Source organism: Schistocerca americana, chromosome 1 (genome assembly GCF_021461395.2).
Source record: "Schistocerca americana isolate TAMUIC-IGC-003095 chromosome 1, iqSchAmer2.1, whole genome shotgun sequence".
Lineage (NCBI taxonomy): Eukaryota > Metazoa > Arthropoda > Insecta > Orthoptera > Acrididae > Schistocerca > Schistocerca americana.
Window position 1 is genome coordinate 1,266,793,548 of NC_060119.1, and position 23,324 is coordinate 1,266,816,871.

The 23,324-nt window shown below is 39.3% G+C and overlaps 1 protein-coding gene across 1 annotated transcript in view; it reads right to left on the reverse strand.

Moving 5' to 3' along the window:
• LOC124598929 (lysosomal alpha-mannosidase-like) overlaps positions 1-23,324 on the reverse strand; it is a 258,417-nt gene that overhangs the window by 24,194 nt on the left and 210,899 nt on the right. Inside the window, exons 13-14 of the mRNA XM_047136036.1 lie at positions 21,913-22,030; positions 21,542-21,818 (exon numbers count right to left, since the gene is read on the reverse strand). Of these exons, the coding sequence (XP_046991992.1) occupies positions 21,542-21,818; positions 21,913-22,030 (395 nt within the window). The remainder of the gene's footprint in view (positions 1-21,541; positions 21,819-21,912; positions 22,031-23,324) is intronic.

A 23,324-nucleotide genomic window follows, 5' to 3' on the forward strand; every position in this document is an offset into this window, starting at 1 on the left:
ATAATTTGTGTGATGTCCCCGTTTCTTCTCTTTCTAACAAACAATGTTGTCATCACTAATTCTGTTATCTATTCCTGCCAATGTCAAAGCTTATTCACCGGTTAACTTCACTAACTCTGCCAGAATCACCAGTTTAGTTATCCCGCGATTATTCTCCAGTTAGGCATTGTTATGTGTTCGTACAACGCTTTTACCACCCTACTTCCAGAATAGACCTTAAAGAGGCTGCTAGCCGGAGACTGTACAACTGCCCCTTGCTAGTATAGTGATCTGGCCGAAAATTTTCTGTCAAAATTTCATTTTCATGGATACACCGAGAAGATAATACGTAATGTTTCTTACCTGTTATTACTGTTAGTCATTTATTTGCACTCTAGTAGTCTGAATCCATGGATTTCGCTGGTAATCATAACAATGCTCATAATTCGCAAACCCAATCAACCACATAATCAGACAGCAGTTGGCTTTCATTCGTTCAGCTATACTCTGCTCAGTTCGCATAGCCCATTTTGTCTGCAGGAAAATTTATTTCTAGATGTGATGAGGATTCCACTGACAGAGACATCACGTAAACTATGCACGCATTCACAAATCAACTTACGATTCATTCAGAAATCAACTTGGAACATGTTCAACAATGTTCAAAAACTGACAGGGACACGTTTCAAAGTCATACGAATAACTGATAGACCAAAGTGCACTGGGTGCTAGAAGCTTTGTGAAACAAGGTTTATATGAATTTGCCCCCCCCCCCTCCCCCCACTCCTAGATCCAGGGCTGCTGCGCAATCTGGCAGCTTGGGCGCGCCAGTAAAATTTTTCCCGGTAGCACCTAGCTGCCTTTTTTTATCTTTTGCTGTGACTGCTTACACAGCCAACAGCCACGTTTCTGTAGCCAGAAGCGGAAGAAGATACTACTCAACTGCGCATGCACAAGATCCCACCTGTTAACAGTTGTGATGTCATGCTCATCGGTGGCAATTTGTTGTTACAAAGCATTGCATAGTCTTCCTAAAGCGTTTGACACATTTTGCTGTTGGCAGGCGATTGTATGAGCACTGTGTTTTGTTGCTGTATATGGAGCATTTCCTTTACAATTTATTGCCGGCCGCGGTGGCCGAGCGGTTCTAAGCTCTTCAGTTCGGAACCGCGCGACTTCTGCGGTCGCAGGTTCAAATCCTGCCTCGAGCATGGATGTGTGTGATGTCCTTAGGTTAGTCAGGTTTAAGTAGTTCTAAGTTCTAGGGGACTGATGACCTCAGATGTTAAGTCCCATAGTGCTCAGAGCCATTTGAACCATTTGAACCTTTGCAATTTAAGTTTTATTTTAGTTTTTTCTCTCGTTCATGTTTTTTTGCTGCAGTATTATTTTGCAGTATCACGATAAAGTAATATCCTTTGTTAGAATATTGGTTCTTACCAGTCAAAATTACAAAAATTTAACTGAGAACAAAAACAGTGAAAAATTCCCGGAATTCAAAAAAATTACCGGGTTTTTCCTGGTTTACTCCCGGATGAAAAAATTCCCGGGTTTTTCCCAGATCTCCCGGTTGTCCCAGGTCGTAGACACCCTGTTCAAGCAGCCAGGAGAGGTGGAAGGTACTGCTCATATGTGACTCAACTGTGCATATGCATGAGCCTGCTGCCAACTGCTCAACTTAATCTAATGTAAACAGTTGTGACATTACGCTCATAGGAAGCAGTTTGTTGTTACGAAGTATTTCATAGTGTTCATCCCAAGGCCTTTGACACATTTTGCTGTTGGCAGACTCTTGTGTGTGCATGGTGTTTTGTTGTTATAAATGGCACAGTTTCCTTGTAACTGAAGTTTTATTTTGGTTTTTTCCTCTCGTTTATGTTTTATTGCTGCAGTATTATTATTCTCCAGTAGTAGGATACAGTAATATTCTTTGTCAGAGTATCTGTTGATACCAGTCAAAACTACAACAATTTAATTTGAAACTAAAACAATGAAAAATTCCTGGAATTCCAAAAAAATCCTGGGTTCTCCTGGTTATCTCCAAGATGAAAAAATTCTTGGATTTTTCCTGCATTTCCCAGGGCATATACGTTGGTAGTAGTCATGGGAAAGGAGTAGGCCAATTGTTACAGAATAAGCTAGATATAGAATACCAGGCCACAAGCAATGTAAAACCTAGTCATGTGACAAGAGAACATAGTGGCCTTGTGCAGAGATTTTGATGGAGAGGATAAGCTACTTATAGCTGGAGAATTAGAAAACAGCCTGGCTAGCAATTTTGGGTATAGTATTAAAGGTGACCTGGAAGAAATATGAGTATCAACAGCACACACTCATGGCAGATTTGTGGAGGTTATGCAGGCCCCTGATAAGACTTGGGTTAACACAGCTCTCAACCATGTAAACAAAGAGCTGAGAAAATTGCTTTTGACTGACATGAAGTTTCATATCTGTGTTGTGCCTATTGCTGTAATTAGGAGATGGGATGCACAAATGTGGCCTGCGACTGAATAGGAGGCGGAAAATCAGAACAGCTGAGCATCAGGATCATAATGCATGTAACAGTCCCCAGAGAAGCAAAATTAGTTTGTTTCTTCAGAATATTAGGAGGCTGAAAGAAAAGGTACATGGGCTTATTGCATGTCTAGAAGGTGTGGTCAGCTGTGAACTGATAGATGTTCTATGTCTCTCTGAGCACCGTGTAATCACACAGATGCATAAATTAAATATAAAGAATTACAGACTAGTGCAATTATGATGTAGTGTGAACATGAAAAAAGGAGGAGTTGCAACATATGTAAAAATTGGACACAAAGTCAAAAAATTGATAAAAGTAGTTTTTGTGTAGATCAGCCTAGAAGCATGTGCTTGTGAGTTGTTACTGCAGACTAAAGCTCCTGTAATTCTAACAGTCTACAGATCCCTCTAAGAATTGTTCAGTTCTTTATGAGGTATTTAGCTACATTATAGAGATACATGCCAGGTAATGGAAACATTTAGTAATTTGTGGAAATTTCAGTGTAGATTTCTTAAAAGATTCTGATGGTTAAAATTATCTGGAATCACTATTTTATTTATTTATTTAACCTGATCTGAGTACGGTCATCAGGCACTCTCTTACATCGAACCAGGGTTTCACAAATGCAGCACCTTTCTTTTACATCAGAGTTTTCTGAGAAATAATAATTTTAAGATGACAAATATTATTAAAATCATTTGAGTGCCTGAAGTGGCAATGCGAGTAAATAATACTGACTATGAACTAATCAAGTTAGTACTAGGACTAGTAGTAGGAGTAGTAGTAGTAGTAGCAGCAGCAGTAATAATAATAATAATAATACTAATAATGACAATAATAATAATAATGATAGTGGCAGATTTAAAAAGAATTTATTGGTGTATGAGATATATGTTTTCTTATACAGCAAGTTCTCGGGAAAGGAAATTTCAGGAGCTGCACCAACTCAAGAGTACTGGGAAATGAGGGAGATCTGATCAGAAGGAAGGATGTACAAGGGTTATGGCTGCATACAGAACTAATAGTAATCCTTCTGGTGGAAATGGATGTTTCTGTCCTGGTGTTTAGATAAAGAGTATTAAGGTCAAGGAGATATATGAGGGATACTGTTCATCGATAAGACAACAGAGAAGACATAAGGCATAGAAATCTCTGCACTTGTCTACACACAGCCAGAATAGCTGTGTCTATGATGGGGACATATTATCAGAGAGTTGAAAATCACAGACATAATGAACACAGGCTTTCGTAACCAGTTCCAGGTGCCATGGACATTCTTGAGAAAGGTCTCAAGGGATAACATCACTGTAGTTAATAACTGGAAATATTGGAGCTGGGCCGGCCAGAGTGGACGAGTGGTTCTAGGCGCTACAGTCTGGAACCGCGCGACCGCCATGGTCGCAGGTTCGAATCCTGCCTCGGGCATGGATGTGTGTGATGTCCTTAGGTTAGTTAGGTTTAAGTAGTTCTAAGTTCTAGGGGACTGATGACCTCAGTAGTTAAGTCCCATAGTGCTCAGAGCCATTTGAACCATTTTTTTATGGGAGCTGGTACAAGTTTTTTTTTCAGGTCAATAGGGAACAGCTTTTTACACTCCTGGAAATTGAAATAAGAGCACCGTGAATTCATTGTCCCAAGAAGGGGAAACTTTATTGACACATTACTGGGGTCAGATACATCACATGATCACACTGACAGAACCACAGGCACATAGACACAGGCAACAGAGCATGCACAATGTCGGCACTAGTACAGTGTATATCCACCTTTCGCAGCAATGCAGGCTGCTATTCTCCCATGGAGACGATCATAGAGATGCTGGATGTAGTCCTGTGGAACGGCTTGCCATGCCATTTCCACCTGGCGCCTCAGTTGGACCATCGTTCGTGCTGGACGTGCAGACCGCGTGAGACGACGCTTCATCCAGTCCCAAACATGCTCAATGGGGGACAGATCCGGAGATCTTGCTCGCCAGGGTAGTTGACTTACACCTTCTAGAGCACGTTGGGTGGCACGGGATACATGCGGACGTGCATTGTCCTGTTGGAACAGCAAGTTCCCTTGCTGGTCTAGGAATGGTAGAACGATGGGTTCGATGACGGTTTGGATGTACCGTGCACTATTCAGTGTCCCCTCGACGATAACCAGTGGTGTACGGCCAGTGTAGGAGATCGCTCCCCACACCATGATGCCGGGTGTTGGCCCTGTGTGCCTCGGTCGTATGCAGTCCTGATTGTGGCGCTCACCTGCACGGCGCCAAACACGCATACGACCATCATTGGCACCAAGGCAGAAGCGACTCTCATCGCTGAAGACGACACGTCTCCATTCGTTGCTCCGTATGCCACGGCAAACTGGCTGACACTGACGGCGGCGGTGCACAAATGCTGCGCAGCTAGCGCCATTCGACGGCCAACACCGCGGTTCCTGGTGTGTCCGCTGTGCCGTGCGTGTGATCATTGCTTGTACAGCCCTCTCGCAGTGTCCAGAGCAAGTATGGTGGGTCTGACACACCGGTGTCAATGTGTTCTTTTTTCCATTTCCAGGAGTGTATATTTCTGTAGGGCATGGAGAGATGCTTATGGATTCTTGCCCATTGAAGTTACATGCACCGTCAAATTCAGATTCTCATCTATTATTACTCCTAGACTATTTGCTTTTTATTTATTTATTTACACATCAAGTCCCATAGAGCAATTGAGGAGCAAATCTCTAAGGTCATGGAACATGTCAGTACATGAAATTACAACATAAAAGTAATAAGAGATAAAAATAAAATGTTTATGAACCTGAAAAAAGTCAAGCCCATTAGTTTAAGTAAACACAATCAACAATACAACAAGAATCAGCTTAAGTTTTTAAGGAACTCCTTGACAGAAGAGAATGAGTGACCCATGAGGACACTCTACAGTTTCAATTTGAAAGCGCATGGATTACTGTTGAGATTTTTGAATCTGAGTGGTAGCTTATTGAAAATGGATGCAGCAGTATACTACATACCTTTCTGGACAAAAGTTAGGGAAGTCCCGATCCGAATGCAGGTTTGATTTCTGCTGAGTATTAACTGAGTGAAAGCTGCTTATTCTTGGAAATAAGATAATACTGTTAACAAGAAATAACAGTAAGGAATATACATACAGAGAGGCCAATGTCAAAATACCCAGACTTGTGAACAGCGGTCGACAAGAGATTTGTGAACTTACACCACTTATTGCATGAACTGCCCATTTCTGAGCCAAAAATATCGTTTTAGAATTGGAAGAGTTACCCCAAAATATAATACCATACCACATAAGCGAATAAAAATAAGCAAAGTAGACTAATTATTTTGTTGAACGATTACTCACTTCAGATACCGTTTGAATAGTAAAAATGGCAGCATTAAGACTTTTGAACTAGATTCTGAACGTGGGATTTCCATGACAGTTTACTATCTACATGAACACCTAGAAATTTGAACTGTTCAATTTCACTAATCATATGCTCATTCTGTGAAATTAAAACATCGGGTTTTGTTGAATTGTGTGTTAGAAACTGTAAAAACTGAGTCTTACTGTGATTTAGCATTAATTTATTTTCTTCAAACCATGAACTTAGGTCATGAACTGCCCTATTTGAGACCGAGCCAATGTTGCACACAACATCCTTTACTACCAAGCTAGTGTCATCAGAAACAGAAATATTTTAGAGTTAGTTGTAATACTAGCGGGCATATCACTTATATAAAAAAGGAACAAGAGTGGTCCCAACACTGACCCGTGGGGAACCCCCCACTTGACTGTACCCCCTCAGACCCCACATCACAGCCATTCTCAATAATGACCTTTCGCTGTGTGTTGCTAAGGTAAGAGGTGAAACAATTGTGTGCTGAAGGAGAAAAGTTTATATTTGTCCCACGTAACATTAAAGATGATAAGGGTTCCTGATGTTTTGGGATTTGAATGGATACTCATAACCCATTTTGATAGTGCACACAGGTCAGTATTGAGATTCGCACTATATGACTTGAGGTTTATTGGTTTTGCTCTTAGATACAACTGGAGGTCATCAGTGTCCATGTGGTATTTGCAGTACGACAAAACTGATGACACTTCATTTACAGACAATGAACACTAAACCCTCAGGGACACCTGATACTATATGCCTCCATTGTGACTGTACAGCATCAGACATCAAGCACTGGTGGTGAGATGTCAGGTATAAGCGAAACCATTGCACTACAAATGGCAAGAAATTTAGGCTGCTAAGTTTGGCGAGTAAAATATCAAAGCTTTGCTGAAGTCTAAAAACCCCAAGATAGTTGCCTCTTGCATATCAAAAGCAAGCTTCCGCTCACCTGTTAGCTCTATTAAGGCAGATGTAGTGCTGTGATGTTTATAGGAATCTGATAGGTACAGATCTAGTAGGTTGTCTGCAGTTTCATAGTTTGTTAGCTGCTTGTGGACTAAATATTCTAAGGCCTTGGGGACTGCAGAAAGAATGTAAAACGGTTGGTAATCAGAGAGTGCTGTGGTAGTTTCATTTTTAGGTAGTGGTTCAACTAGTCCCTGTTGTCAGGCATCAGGGAAAACTCTTGTGGTTAAGGATTCGTTCAAGATACCTATTATAGCGGGCAGTAGTGTGTCGGTAACATCTCCATCATTTGGACTGTGATGCCATCATTTCCAGTTTATGCTGATCTGATACACATGAGAGTATCTTTGATGGTATTGCAAGTAACATACTTTAGATAGAATTTTTTGTGGCTACAGTCATGTACCCCCATGAAGTAAGCAATGAGTCATTGGCCGAAAGCGTGACGTGTGAAAATCTTTTTGTTGTGTCTATCTGCAACTCAGCATCTCTGCTATATAGTGAATTATTTCTTTAAAGTTATATATTTTCAAATTGTTTACAAAACAACCTCATCCCCTTCAAAATACTCTCCATTACAAGTAATACATTAGTGCCACTGGTGCTTGCACTGTTCGAAACACTTTTTGTAGTTATCTTTAGAAATGGCTGGCAGCTCCTCCCACATTTTCTTCTTGACTTTCTCAATGTTATTGAAATGGTGCCCTTTCATGCCCATTTTCATGTGTCAAAATAAGAAAAAGTCACACAGAACCAGGTCAGTTGAGTAAGGTGTGTGGCGCAGGGGAACCATGCCATTTTTACCCAAAAACTGTCTTACAGAGATGTCTGTGCGTGCAGGTGTGTTGTCATGGTGGAAGAAACAGTCTCCTGTCTGCCACAAATCGGGTCTTTCTTTTAATGAACACTGTTGTGCAAACTGCTTAAAACTTCCATAAAGGTTTGATTGACAGTCTGACCTGGGGGAAGAAATTTGATATGAACTATGTCCTTGGCGTCAAAAGAAGCAAATCAGCATTTTTTTGATGTTTGATATGACTTTATGCCTTTTTTCTTTTTTGGACAGGGTGCTGATGTTTTCCATTGGCTCAACTGTTGCATTTTTCTGGGTCATAATCACAGCACCATGACTCATTACTGGTAATAACCTTTGACAGAAAATATGGATCAGTTTCAGGCTGTTGTTTCACAGCATGACGTGTTTCAACTCGATGTTCCTTTTGCTTGTCAGTCAGAACCTGAGGAACAAAGTTTGCAGCTACCATATTTATTCCCAAATCTTGTGTTAAAATTCGCTGAATCAAGTTCCAAGATAACCAACTAATCTCTGTTAGTTGATCAATTGGCTGCTGATGGTCTGGGAGCCTAAGTTCTTGAGTTTTTTTATTATTTTCGTTGATTTGGGCAGTTGATGGATGTCCAGAAGAAGGTTTCATGAACTGACATGTTGCCATTTTTAAATCAAGCAAACCACTCCTACACGCGAGTTTTTCCCATAGCGTCATCTTCATAAGCTCTTTTCAACATTAAAACAGTTTCGGCAGCATTTTTATCATGCAGAAAACAAAATTTCACAGCTGCACATTGTTTACTTAAACTTGTCACCATGAAAAATAAAACAAGGACAAAGAAATATTAGCAAAACAATCACTGCAGATGAACAGAACAAGTCAGGTCAACAACACAGGCAGTACTGAACTGGCGATGAGTTCCGCTGTACGTGCCTAGCAGCAGAGGTGGGTACTATACACGCTCTGCCCACAGCAATGTTATTCTGTTTTGTGTGCTTGTATGGGCATGCCTGAGCTATGTATTTCTCATAGCTTGACTGAGTCTATTCTGCCTCTGCTTGTAAGCAATATGATTTTAAGGCACAGGGTCTACTTTGTATACCCATTTTGCTGTATCTCTAAGATTCATGAGCCATTTGATTCTTCGGTTAACTAAGGTGCAAGTTTCCTTCTTACTTTTTCCATCCTTAGGGGAGCATGTTTGTCACATAGTTGAGTAAATTTGTTAATAAATAGTTTATGTCTGAGAAGGGAATAGAAGATGTCCCCCTAACTATTTCTTGCAACTTTCTTGCATGTTCAGACAAATTAATGCATTTGAATTTTTCCAATCTGATTTCAGTGGTAAAATTCCTAACTCATGTGCAGCAAGACAGCAGGATCCTAACTACATTCTTATAGAAAGTGTTCAGGCTAAAGCAATTAATGTGCACCCAATTGTTAATGCACAATCTGATCATGTTAATGCACAGTTAATGGAAATAAGCAACACTGCACCTTGAGACATATCGTGTTGGAAACTTTCCATCTGTTATGCCTCATACTCCCACCAAAAACCAAACTTTTTCCTGAGTTCTCATTCTATTTTTAACACAGTTACACATGAAATATTTAACATGTACATAGATACTTGAAAGTATTATGTACGTGTATGCAGTTATCATATTGGATGTGCTCATTTCAGTAATGCGATTACTTTTATTACAAATTTGATCAATTAAAAGTTATACCTAATTGAAAGTTCTACTGCAATATATATGAAACTAATTAACTTCTGAGATAATTAACACTGACATCCATAAGTAGCTATATCTTCCCTGCCATATTCCGCCTATATGCTTGCTAGATTTGGAACTCTGACACTGCACTTTTGTTGCTATACTTTTTCCAAATCAAATGACACATGGTACTAATTAATTAAGCCACTACTTCAGGTTTCAGATAATTTATCGTAATCTAAAAATTTTGCAAGATGAACGCCATATTCATAAGTGGGTTATTCCAAACACAGAAGCAAGAGGTGGTTCTTTATACTTCAATAATTTAGTAACCTTCAGTATGTTCCATAAACAAAACAGCTATTGAAATTTGTAGTTCATTCAAAAGAGTTGTCAGAACATGGATTTTCTGAGATTAAGAAAAATTTATACATCAGTATTTAAATAACCCATCTCAACCAAAAATCACCAGTCAGTGATCAACAAGCAATCATGTAATGTCAGTATCACTTTATGTCAACGTTTTCAAGTTTCATTTGTCATTTTAACATAACCATGAAATTGTGGGCCCTGCTAGCTGCCACTTAATACATTTGCTTCAATCACTTGTAAAAGCCTGTGAGTGTCAAGTATTGTGCAACATCTTTGTATCCACAAATCTCGGCTGTGATAGTAAACACACAATATGCACATTTAACTTTTTCATGAAACCTACTTACCAGTTATTTTAATTATGTTACCAAGTTTTTACAAGACAATAACATGTGAATTGTGTTTTATAACTTTTCCCCTTGGTTATGCTAATAATATTTCATTCTTGCATTTCTAGTGAACATCACAATTTTTGCAATATACATCTTAATGATCCAAAAGAAGAAGCTTGTATATGATGTCAGTGTTTAAAGGTTGGTGTCCAATAAAAAAATCTTGATTAAAATATAAATCATCAGGGCACTTTGGTATATTAGGAATGAAGCACAACATTGAATTTTAATTTTGACATTTGTTATTCTTACACGCATTCATCTCAAGGCTGTTCACAAACATTATACATCACATCACAAAAAAAACTGTTCTAACATAAATTTAGCATTCCCACCAGCAGATGTCCCACAGGGAACAGATGAGTTGTCATGGATACAACAGAGGGGTAGTTCAAAACCTGCCACAGAGGGTGCATATTCCACGTCACATCGGCAAACCTGCTGATGGAAGTGCTTATTTGCAAGTGGCAGTAAGTAGAACAGGCGAGTGCTGCCCCTTCAGAGCTAGACTGCCATGGACTTAGCCTAGTGCTTGTCCCAAGAGTTACTGTGAGCTCAATCATTAGCCACAGATGCCAGCAGCATGCTGCGTTATTGTTGTGCGTGTATCTATGCGGGTATGGGTGCTCTGCTGCCCATAGTTCCATTCACATATTCACAGAACTCTATTCCCTGGTTGTTACTGAGTCACCATCAGCATGTGAAGTACTGCACCAACTGTGTTGAGCAGTGGCATTGCCATGTCTTCTGCAGATACTAAAGTGACATACTTACACATGTGATGTATCTGCTTTTTTCCTTTTTCTTTTCCTCTTTTCAAAGTGTTCTTTTTGGCTAACCAGGTGCACAGCATTTCTGCAAAGCTGATAGGAACAGTTGTGCCTACAGAGACACAGCAGCAACTACAACAGCAGCAGGAGCAGAGGCAAATGCTGATAACCCAGAATACAGACTCATTTCACATCCTTAACTCAGTGGTGGGGCAACTTTCTTCTCCACCCCTGCTGCTGCTGCCCCCCTAACGCCATTTGCTGGCTTTGATGATTCTACAGAAAGGTGGGAGAATTATATGTGCACTGCACTGTCAGATAAGGCATAGTGTCAAACCGGTTGACAGGGCCATCTTATTGTTGTCTAGCTGGGTGGATTTATATGAAGTTGTCCAAAATTTGAAACCCAAGAAGCTTTCCCTTTGTGTGCTTTGATGGTTGCTTACACTGTATTTCAGCCATCAAACCCATGTGGTAGTGGTGCAGTTGCAATTTCACCAGCCCTGGGTAGTCCTATGCAGTCTGGGTTGCAGATTTGCAAGGACTCTCATGCAAGTGTTGTCGAGTTCCAAATGTACTACCACTTTTGCAAACTTGCCACTTCAGAACATGATGCAGTTTAGCTGCTGATTATGTAGTTCAGATTAGGGGATAAACCTTTCCTGACCTTTCTTTAGCCATCATTGCCAAAATTGCAGAATCGCATGATCTTACGGTGGAGGCAAGGGACATCCTTTGTGATAAATGCCAGGTGACTCAATTTGTGGTGCACAGTAAATAACCCCCCCCCCCCCCGGTGTCCTGTGAGCTACTACAGGCAGCCTCTACTCCTGTTGATTTACTTGTGTTGCCACTGTTGACAATGCCAGTGTGCCAGTGTAGAGGCACTGCAACATGGTCCCATTTTCATCTGTGGTGAGCTCAGTGGGTTCATGCTGCTTGCTGCATCATAATTCCAACCAGTGGTGTTTTTGGGTCCTCAACGTCATTCCTCTACCAGTTTCTGGGTGAGTCAGCAGTCCTCCTTCCCCAGTTGTCATTTGTATGCAACAGATTTCAACCTGGATCTGCTGTTTTGTGTCATGCCATCAGGTGACACTTGGGGCAACTGCCAGGTGTTGAGATGAGTCACAAAGGTTGCCAGTTGTTTGTGGTGGTTGTTGGGGGCAAACTTCGTGCCAATCATTTGGATCCACGTCCTGTTGGGGCATTGCTGCTGTGGCCTTCCAATCGGCTGAACCACAGGGTAGATTGTGATGATGTTCCTGGAGCGGGATCCCACTTGATGCAGTGTGCCTCACTGTTGCCATCCACTCCACACATTCCACCATCCTCCCATCAATCACACCCTCTGGTCCAGGTATGGCTTGCATCTCTGCCTGCCATCATGGATCCCATTTATTTCAACGCCCCCCCCCCCCCCCTCCTCCCTCCACCTCCTTTGGTAATGGAGGTGACGTCAACCCCACTGTCATCAGTGGACCTGTCATTGCTGCAGACACCATGTCCTTTCACCCTTCTGGTGGAGACAGTGTTGCCTCCTTTCATGATCAGTACACTGCCACGCCCTCTGGTGCTCTCTCCAGTTTGGTGCTGGAGGTCGCAACTCAATCCTGGGCATTTTCTACCCCATGTTGACATATGAGAGAGAAGAAGTATTTAGCATGGGCCTGCAGATGTCCTGATGGAGACATATGAGTTGACATGGGTAGGACAGTGGAGTATTTCAGAAACCCGCCAGGGAAAATGCACATGTTGTGTCATATGGGCAGACCCGAAGACAGAACTGTTTATTTGTGAGCAGCAGTAAATGGAGCAAGCCAGCACTCCTGCAGAGATAGACCACCATGGGCCCAGCCTAGTGCTTGTACTGAGAGCTCTTCAGTGCCCAGTCGCAAGGGCACCCATCCCCATAGGGAAGAGGGAACTGCAGACCTTGCCTAGCTTTCAGTGAAAGGAAAAAATATAGTGTATTCAGATGCTTTTCTTTCAGGAAAACTATTTAAAAGTTAGTATTACACAGGTTTTTAACAGGTATTGAACTGAAATCTTTTGTAGCTACTTACAAGTCACCACTTGCTTTCCAAAATATTAAAAATACACCATAGCCCCAGCCCCCGGCCACCGTCAAGTGACTGTGAAAAAGCACAGGTGACTCCTAAATATAATAAGTGTAAAAGAACAGCCCCACAAAATTATTGACCAATATCCTTAGCATATATCCCCACCCCCCATGAGCCATGGACCTTACCATTGGTGGGGAGACTTGCGTGCCTCAGCGATACAGATAGCCATACCGTAGGTGCAACCTTGTGGTTATCTGTTGAGAGGCCAGACAAATGTGTGGTTCCTGAAGAGGGGCAGTAGCCTTTTCAATAGTTGCAGAGGCTACAGTCTGGATGATTGACTGATCTGGCCTTGTAACACTAACCAAAACGGCCTTGCTGTGCTGGTACTGCGAACGGCTGAAAGCAAGGGAAACTATAGCCATAATTTTTCCTGAGGCCATGAAGCTTTACTGTCTGGGAAAACTGGCATTATACAGATCAGAGCGTGGTATGTCAGATCCCTTAATCGAGCAGATAGGTTAGAAAATTTAAGGAGGGAATTGGGTAGGTTAAAGTTAGATATAGTGGGAATTAGTGAAGTTCGGTGGCAGGAGGAACAAGAGTTCTGGTCAGGTGAATACAGGGTTATAAATACAAAATCAAATAGGGGTAATGCAGGAGTCAATTCAATAATAAATAGGAAAATAGGAATGCGGGTAAGCTACTACAAACAGCATACTGAGCACATTATTGTGGCAAAGATAGATATGGAGCCCACACCTACAACAGTAATACAAGTTTATATGCCAACTAGCTCCGCAGATGATGAAGAGAATGATGAAATGAATGATGAGATAAAAGAAATTATTCAGATAGTGAAGGGAGATGAAAATTTAATAGTCATGGGTGACTAGAACTCGATAGTAGGAAAAGGAAGAGAAGGAAACATAGGAGGTGAATATGGAATGGGAGTAAGGAATGAAAGAGGAAGCCACCTGGTAGAATTGTGCACAGAGCATAACTTAAGCATAGCTAACACTTGGTTCAAGAATCATAAAAGAAGGTTGTATACATGGATGAAGCCTGGAGATACTAGAAGGTATCAGACAGATTATATAATGGTAAGACAGAGATTCAGGAACCAGGTTCTAAATTGTAAGACATTTCCAGGGACAGATGTGGACTCTTACCACAATCTATTGGTTATGAATTGTAGATTAAAAGTGAAGGAACTGCAAAATGGTGGGAATTTAAGGAGATGGGACCTGGATAAACTGAAAGAACCAGAGATTGTAAAGAGCTTCAGGGAAAGCATTAGGGAAGATTGACAAGAATGGGGAAACGAATTACAGTAGAAGAAGAATGGGTAGCTTTGAGAGATGAAATAGTGAAGGTAGCAGAGGGTAAAGTAGATAAAAATACAAGGGCTTATAGAAATCCTTGGGTAATAGAAGAGCTACTGAATTTAATAGATGAAAGGAGAAAATATAAAAATGTAGTAAATGACACAGTCAAAAAGGAATACATATGTCTCAAAAATGAGATCGACAGGAACTGCAAAATGGATAAGCAGGGATGGCTAGAGGACAAATGTAAGGATGTAGAGGCACATATCACTAGGGGTAAGATAGATATTGCCTTCAGGAAAATTAAAGAGACCTTTGGAGAAAAGAGGACCACTTGTATGAACATCAAGAGCTCAGACGGAAACCCAGTTCTAAGCAAAGAAGAGAAAGCAGAAAGGTGGAGGGAGTATATAGAGGGTCTATACAAGGGTGATGTTCTTGAGGACACTATTATAGAAATGGAAGAGGATGTAGATGAAGATGAAATAGGAGATATGATACTGCATGAAGAGTTTGACAGAGCACTGAAAGACCTAAGTCGAAACAAGGCCCTGAGAGTAGACAACATTCCATTAGAACTACTGACAGCCTTGGGGGAGCCAGACCTAGATAAACTCTACCATCTGGTGAGCAAGAGGTATTAGACAGGTGAAATACCCTCAGACTTCAAAAAGAATATAATAATTCCAATCCCAAAGAAAGCATGTGTTGACAGATGTGAAAATTATCAAACTATCAGTTTAATAAGCCACAGATGAAAAATACTAACATGAATTCTTTACAGACAAATGGAAAATCTGGTAGAAGCTGACCACAGGGAAGATCAGTTTGGAATCCATAGAAATGTTGGAATACGTGAGGCAATACTGACCCTACGACTTATCTTAGAAAATAGATTAAGGAAATGCAAACCTACGTTTCTAGCATTTGTAGACTTAGAGAAAGTGTTTGACAACATTGACTAGAATACTCTCTTTCAAATTCTGAAGGTGGTGGTGGTAAAATACAGGGAGCAAAAGGCTATTTACAATTTGTGCAGAAACCAGATGGCAGTTATAAGAGTCGAGGGGCATGAAAGGGAAGCAGTGGTTGGGAAGGGAGTGAGACAGTGTTGTAGCTTATCCCCAATGTTATTCAATCTGTATATTGAGCATGCAGTAAAGGAAACAAAAGAAAAATTCAGAGTAAGAATTAAAATCCATGGAGAAGAAATAAAAACTTTCAGGTTCGCTGATGGCATTGTAATTCTGTCAGACACACCAAAGGGCCTGGAAGAGCAGCTGAATGGAATGGACAGTGTTTGAAAGATATAAGATGGAGATCAACAAAAGCAAAATGAGAATAACAGAATGTAGTCGAAGTAAATTGGGCGATGCTGCAGGAATTAGATTAGGAAATGACACACTTAAAGTAGTAAAGCAGTTTTGCTATTTGGGGAGCAAAATAACTGATGATGGTCGAAGTAGAGAGGATATAAAATGTAGACTGGCAATGGCAAGGAAAACATTTCTGCGGAAGAGAAATTTGTTAACATCAAGTACAGATTTAAGTGTCAGGAAGTCGTTTCTGAAAGTATTTGTATTGAGTGTAGCCTTGTATGGAAGTGAAATGTGGACGATAAATAGTTTAGACAAGAAGAGAATAGAAGCTTTTGAAATGTGGTGCTACAGAAGAATGCTGAAGATTAGATGGGTAGATCACATAACTAATGAGGAGGTATTGAATAGAATTGGAGAGAAGAAAAATTTGTGGCACACCTTGACAAGAAGAAGGGATCGGTTGGTAGGGCATATTCTGAGGCATAAAGGGATCACCAATTTAGTATTGGAGGGCAGCGTGGAGGGTAAAAATCACAGTGGGAGACCAAGAGATGAATACACTAAGCAGAATGATGTAGGTTGCAGTAGGTACTGGGAGTTGAAGAAGTTGCATGGGATAGAGTAGCATGGAGAGCTGCATCAAACCAGTCTCAGGACTGAAGATCACAACATCAACAATCCTTAACATCAGCTTGCTGCAGATCTCTTGAACATATTCTGAGCCTGAATATAATAAATTTCCTAGAGACTGAAAAGGTTCTGTCCATGAATCAGCACTGTTTTGGAAAGCATCAGTCATGTGAAACTCAGCTTGCCCTTTTCTCACATGATGTACTATGGGCTAGGGATGAAGGGCAACAAGCAGACACTATATTTCTAGATTTTTGAAAAGCATTTGACACAGTGCCCTACTGCAGACTGTTAGTGAAGGTACAAGCATATGGAATATGTTCCCAGATATATGAGTGGCCCAAAGACTTCTCAAGTAATAGAACACAGCATTTTGTCATAATACAGGGTGTATACATGGACAAGGAAGAAAATTTCCTGGATTTCCCGGTTAAAAATACACTTTCTCCTGGGTGAAAACACACTTTTTCCGTGTTAAGTGACAGCATATTTTCCCTTATCAATCCTTTGAATGGTTAAGGTTTTATACACGGGCGTACAGTTTCCTGGCACTTTAGAAAACGAAACTTAGAGAAAAAGACGCATTTTGGAAATATCTTTTACGTGCAGCAAAATGTACATTGCGTATTTTTGTATTATGAATGTATACGTTGGAATGAATCATTGATATCGAGATTGTGATGCATTTCTGTAAGCCAGTCATAGCTCATGTCATGTGATCTCGGCAGCCGATGACAGCGGATATTCAGAGCATAGGACACATGATGTAGTCAGCCAACAGCAACATCACTGTTAAGTAGCATGAACACACAAACAGGGAAATTTGACAGTTTAAATTAATATACATAGTGTTGCTACAAGAAAAGCAAAACTTTCACATATAATGTTGGTCTCTAAGGTTAATAAGCTGCAAGAGAAGCTATGATTTCGGATATAATGTTGATCTTTTTTGCGCGTGCTACACTTTAAGAATCACACAAATGTGCCAGTAAAATTTTTAATAATGACAAATGTCTGATCTTCAGGGTTCGAAATTCTTCTAAATGGCTCGTCATCAAAAAGCAGAATTTTAAATGAGAGTCAAACGCTCTGTGATTTAAGAAATTCATGGTACATTCTTGCACATAGTTCAACTTATGTAAAAGAATATTTACTTTGAAAGTAACGCTTTTCAAAACACGATTTGCAATATTTATGCGTTAGAAATAGGTTCGTTTCAGCAGTTGCCAGAAAGTGCAGATAAGAGGCGTCACAGTGCTTGTGCAGCTACCATGACACAGGAAGACCGTATGTAGGTACATGTAAAACATTGAAAGATCATATATTATGTCATAAAAGAAACAAGACATCAGAGGATACTCCAAGAGCATCAGAATTTCGTTAACCATAACTAAAATGTGAACATTTAAAGTGCATACTTAAGTGCACATTCATATGTCCACATTCCAAATCAAGTAGACCTTGACCTGATGTTAAGCTTTGCAGTGTGGTTTTTGAGATGTAAATTTTCTTGAAGCACCAGAACTTTATTATATCATGTTTGGTTCTTTATTATGGCATAACTCCATACATGCTAGAAGATGAAAACGTGCACTTGAAATGCAGCGAACAGTTGAAACTAGCCAGTACTGTGGAAGTTAATATTTCGTTTCAAATACATTTGGTTTCAAATACACTGACTGCCTCACCGGAAAAGGTTAATAATAGTCAAATTTCCTTAGCAAACAGACAAAAATAACTTCATTGTTCTGCAAGGAGATTAATGCTTGAAAGTATGAAAGGAGGAAATAAAATAAAATCTGAAACTAATGACATATTTTAGCCTTCCGTAATTATGTGAATGTATTTTAATTCACTTGATAGCTCCCAGCCACAGATATCTGTTTTGTTTTCATTTGACGTGAGAGTAAACGAAGTGGAAACAGCAAAATTGCTAAATGTAAACACGGGTCACATGAAAAATATCCCCTATAGCTCAGACTGCTCTGTGCATCATCCTCAGATCTACGATATTTGCGAACCGGTTAAAAAAAAATTGGATTTTCAAAAATATGTTCATCTTGTAGCACACATCTTTCTGAAAAGTCTGAAGCATAAAACATATCTTTTCGAGGAAATGTAAGACATGTTATTTGATCTTAAGTGTGCCAAAGTGCAGTGCCACGCCCCTTCATAAAGCATTCTTCTATTGCACATCACCGTATTTTGCTCTGTGGAATTGAAACGTGTATATTTTGTACTGGATGCCATCAAACTATATTCAGGTCAGTAGAATGTCCTGTGGTGCCTATCCTGCTTCAAGTAGGCCGGTTTGACCGCCTGCACCTCTTTTAAAAAAAAAAAAAAAAAAAAAAAAATCTCGCATTTACTAGCGGATTGGATTATTTCTAATTGTGAGAACAAGAAATCTTCAGAAAATTTGCCTATTAGCTAATAACTTGCTGTTTTGTGTGATGTAAAATTAAATATTGGATACATAAAACCAATAAAGAAAAGAGACAAGCAACAAAGTACACATTTCTTCAATCCTTAGCTCCTAGCATTTTTGTCTGTCTAATCTTGCTATAGCTTTACATGGCATTCTTTCCTTTCTGCGAAGGAATCTATTACCTCATGAAAGCTCGTCAAACGACTTACTACATGAAAAATCGAAATGTTATCTAATACTGAAAAATCTGTTAACACAAGTAATACTCAAGACTGGTGTGGTTGCTCGATCTGATTGCATCTATTCTGGTATTACTTGTTCGTACAACACATTTTCCGCAATACTTCCACAAGTAAGAGTGATTTCAGGTGTGCCACAGGGGAGTGTCGTAGGACCGTTGATAATCACAATATACATAAATGACCTTGTGGATGACATCAGAAGTTCACTGAAGCTTTTTGCGGATGATGCTGTGGTATATCGAGAGGTTGTAACAATGGAAAATTGTACTGAAATGCAGGAGGATCTGCAGTGAATTGACTCATGGTGCAGGGAATGGCAATTGAATCTCAATGTAGACAAGTGTAATGTGCTGTGAATACATAGAAAGAAAGATCCCTTATCATTCAGCTACAATATAGCAGGTCAGCAACTGGAAGCAGTTAATTCCATAAATTATCTGGGAGTATGCATTAGGAATTATTTAAAATGGAATGATCATATAAAGTTGATCATCGTTAAAGCAGATGCCAGACTGAGATTCATTGGAAGAATCCTAAGGAAATGCAATCTGAAAACAAAGGAAGTAGGTTACAGTACGCTTGTTTGCCCACTCTTGAATACTGCTCAGCAATGTGGGATCCATACCAGATAGGGTTGATAGAAGAGATACAGAAGATCCAAAGGAGAGCAGCGCGCTTCATTACAGGATCATTTAGTAATCGCGAAAGCGTTACGGAGATGATAGATAAACTCCAGTGGAAGACTCTGCAGGAGAGACGCTCAGTAGCTCGGTACGGGCTTTTGTTGAAGTTTCGAGAACATACCTTCACCGAGGAGTCAAGAAGTATATTGCTCCCTCCTACATATATCTCGTGAAGAGACCATGAGGATAAAATCAGAGAGATTAGAGCCCACACACAGGCATACCGACAATCCTTCTTTCCACGAACAATACGAGACTGGAATAGAAGGGAGAACTGATAGAGGTACTCAAGGTACCCTCCGCCACACACCGTCAGGTGGCTTGCGGAGTACGGATGTAGATGTAGATGTAGAATAGAACTTCAGCAGCTGCTAGGCGGGGACTGTACAACTGGTCCTTACTTGTGTAGCGACCTGGCCAAAAATTTTCTGTCAAAATTTCATTTTCTCGGGTACACTGAGAAGACATTACGTAATATTTCTCACCTGTTATTCCTGTCAGTCGTTTATTTCCATTCTGGTAGTCTGAATCTATGGACTTTGCTAGTAATTATAACAATGCTGATCATTTGCAAACCCAGTCGACCACATAATCAGACAGCAATTGGCATTCCATCTGTTCGGCTTTACTCCGCTAAGCTCGCATAGCCCCGACCCCTTTCATCTGCAGAAAGTTTATTTCTAGATTTGACGAGGATTCTCCTGACAGAGACATCACGTACACTATGCATGCTTTCAAAAATAAGCTTATGATTCATTCAGAAATCAACTTAAAACGTGTTCAGAAACCAACAGGGAAGCATTTCAAAGTAATCGATAGATAAACGAGTGCTGGATGCTAGGCGCTTTGTGAACCAAGTTCTTTTTCCCTCCAGAATATGAAGTTGGCGCCCCTATTCCCGGTTGCAACTATCTGCTTGCTGCGACAGCCAATAGCCACATTCCTGTAGCCAGAAGCGGGAGAATCTACTGCTCGAACGCGACTCACCTGCGCATGCGCATGAGCCCGCTCGTAACAGTTGTGACTTCACGCTCATCAGAGGTAATTTGTTGTTATGAAGCATTGCATAGTCTTCCTAAGGCCTTTGACACATTTTGCTGTTGGCAGACGCTTGCATGAGCATTGTGTGTCGTTCTTGTACATGGTGCATTTCCTTTGCAATTTAAGTTATTTTCGTTTTTTTCTCTCGTTTATGTTTTATTGTTGAAGTATTATTTTGCAGTAGCGGAATACAGTAATATCCTTTCTTAGAGTAACTGTTCTTACCAGTTGAAATTACAAAAATTTAACTGAAAACTAAAACAATGAAAAATTCCTGGAATCCTAAAAAATTACTGGGTTTCTTGTTTTGATGAGTATTACCACAAATATATTCAACTTTTTTTTTCTAAGGCTCTGTACATTTATAAACATTTAAAAGAATTACAAAGTCCAAGTTTATATTACTTAAGTTATGCTCAAAATCCACATTATAAGGCTATGAAAATTTATAACAAAGTGAAAGGAAGAGTATTGCTCAGCAGAAACTAAGAAACGCTGAAAAAAACCTTATGTGAGAAACCAGTGCAGAAATGTTACTATTCAGTGGAAGAATTTCTAAATGACAACCTGAAACTTTGAGCAGGAGAGAGAAAGTACTTACGACTGTTAATTTTTAAAAGTTTCTTACTTTTGAAGAAAAATTATTAATTGCTTAATTACATAATTATTCACTGCTGTATATTGTATTACTGATATTATAAGGAAAATTGCAAGCCAGGTTTTGAATTTGACGAGCCTCCTGTACATTAAGTCAATGGCTTGAAATTGTATGACAATAAACTTCTATTCTGTTCTATTTTATTAATTTTTGCTGAATATGGAAATTTGTTCTGAAACTCTAGGATGCATAATTAACAAAAGTATGTAAAATACAAAGCACATTAACTGCTAGGAACATCTGACAAACATACCATTATTTCAATTTCTCCATTTCTCAGGCTGGATCCTCCTTGTGCTCTGTCATTCAAAATAGCTAATTGTAGTCCTTTAGACACATCTTCTATAACTATTTTTGAAGTTATAGGATAGTAATTTCCAGAAATTGGTTCATAAACCTCTAAGTCCCACGTAGGTCTGAAGTTGATTACCCTTTTCAACATTTCTCTACCATTTGAGTCAGTATAAAATGTGTTATTGTTCACTAAGTCTGTTGTTATGCGAGTGATCACTTCTTTTCCAATACCATCACTGAAAATGAAAGTAATGACAAATAAATCATGTTATAAAACCTGCTGAAGTAATATTTAACAAAGTTGCTGGATAGAAGACACAAAAAACTTACTCAACTGGTATGGGACCCACCAACCATTCAAGTTCAATATAATTTTTATCTTTATACACTCTGGTCACTTGGCTTATCCAGTCAGTAAATGTCTGATGGACTTCTTCAACGAGCTCACCTACAACAGATGTAAGTTTTTCTCAAATCTTATTCTCACCAGGTTTACATTTTCTAGCAAATAGAAGTAGTTTATCCTGATTTTCTCAAAATATCTTATAACATTAGCCATTTTATATGTTCTCTTTCTGTTGAGTGTTGCATTTATTATATCTGTAAGTTTGTACATGCTTCAGTGTTTAATGATTGTATATTTTCTGTTTTTTTTTTCTTTCTTTAACTTGCACTGTCAAATAAAATTGTTGTACTGTGCTTCAACCAATTATACATCATGAAATACACTGAAGTGAGATATACATTCAACAACAAAAGTGATCATGATTAAATCTTGTAGATGAGTATTACAAAAGATGACAAAATGCTTGTGGTGAACTCTACAATAACCACACTCCTTGTGGCTCGGTGGTTCAGTAGTTACATATCAGTTTACACATTCAAAGTTTCGTTGTTATGTCCCTATCTGCTAAAACTGTAACAGAATATTTGGCATCTGGTGATTCTGATAATACACTTCAATAGAACTACACAACACACCAAGCCAAACTTAAACTGTCATCACTCCAAAGTTGGCCAATATCCCTATAACCAACTGACCATAAAACGACCTCATATGAAAATTCACTTTTTGAAAATATTTGCTTCAAATCTCAAAATGGGACCCAGCAGAACTGATTCCATCAATCAGAATAAACAAGACAATTACACATTCAACCTATTAACAGAAAATGAGCCATGGCAAAGTATAACAAAAATTCATTTAATAAAATCAATACTACGCACCAACTCAATGGAAAATCACGCAGTTACATCACTCAATTACTTGAGAGCATGTCCAACATACAATACTCATTACTGACTGCATGCAATCCATGAAGTCTGCAAATATCGTCTATCTGTGCTATGGCTTCCTTTGAGTGACGAAATAATTAACTGATGTTTTACTTACAATAAGCTGTTGCACATCATCTCAAAATAGGTGATAACTGACTAACCCACATCAATATATTTAGGAATTTTCAGTTTGTTTATTTAAACATAGTATCTGAAAAATCGATCTGACATAAAGTCACTTCTACTGTTAAGTCAATCAAAATCATATTTTTGCCTTGTTACAATTATAACATCAACAAGGGAAATGCTGCTTAGTAATCATCAATAATAAATCTCTATTTTTTTCAACTTTGTCATTGTTTTATTTCCAAAAATTTTACGAAGATACATAGTGTTCAAAAGCTAATTTGAGTTTCAATTTCTTAAAAAAATTAAACAAATAGCCATACATTATTTGAAATGAT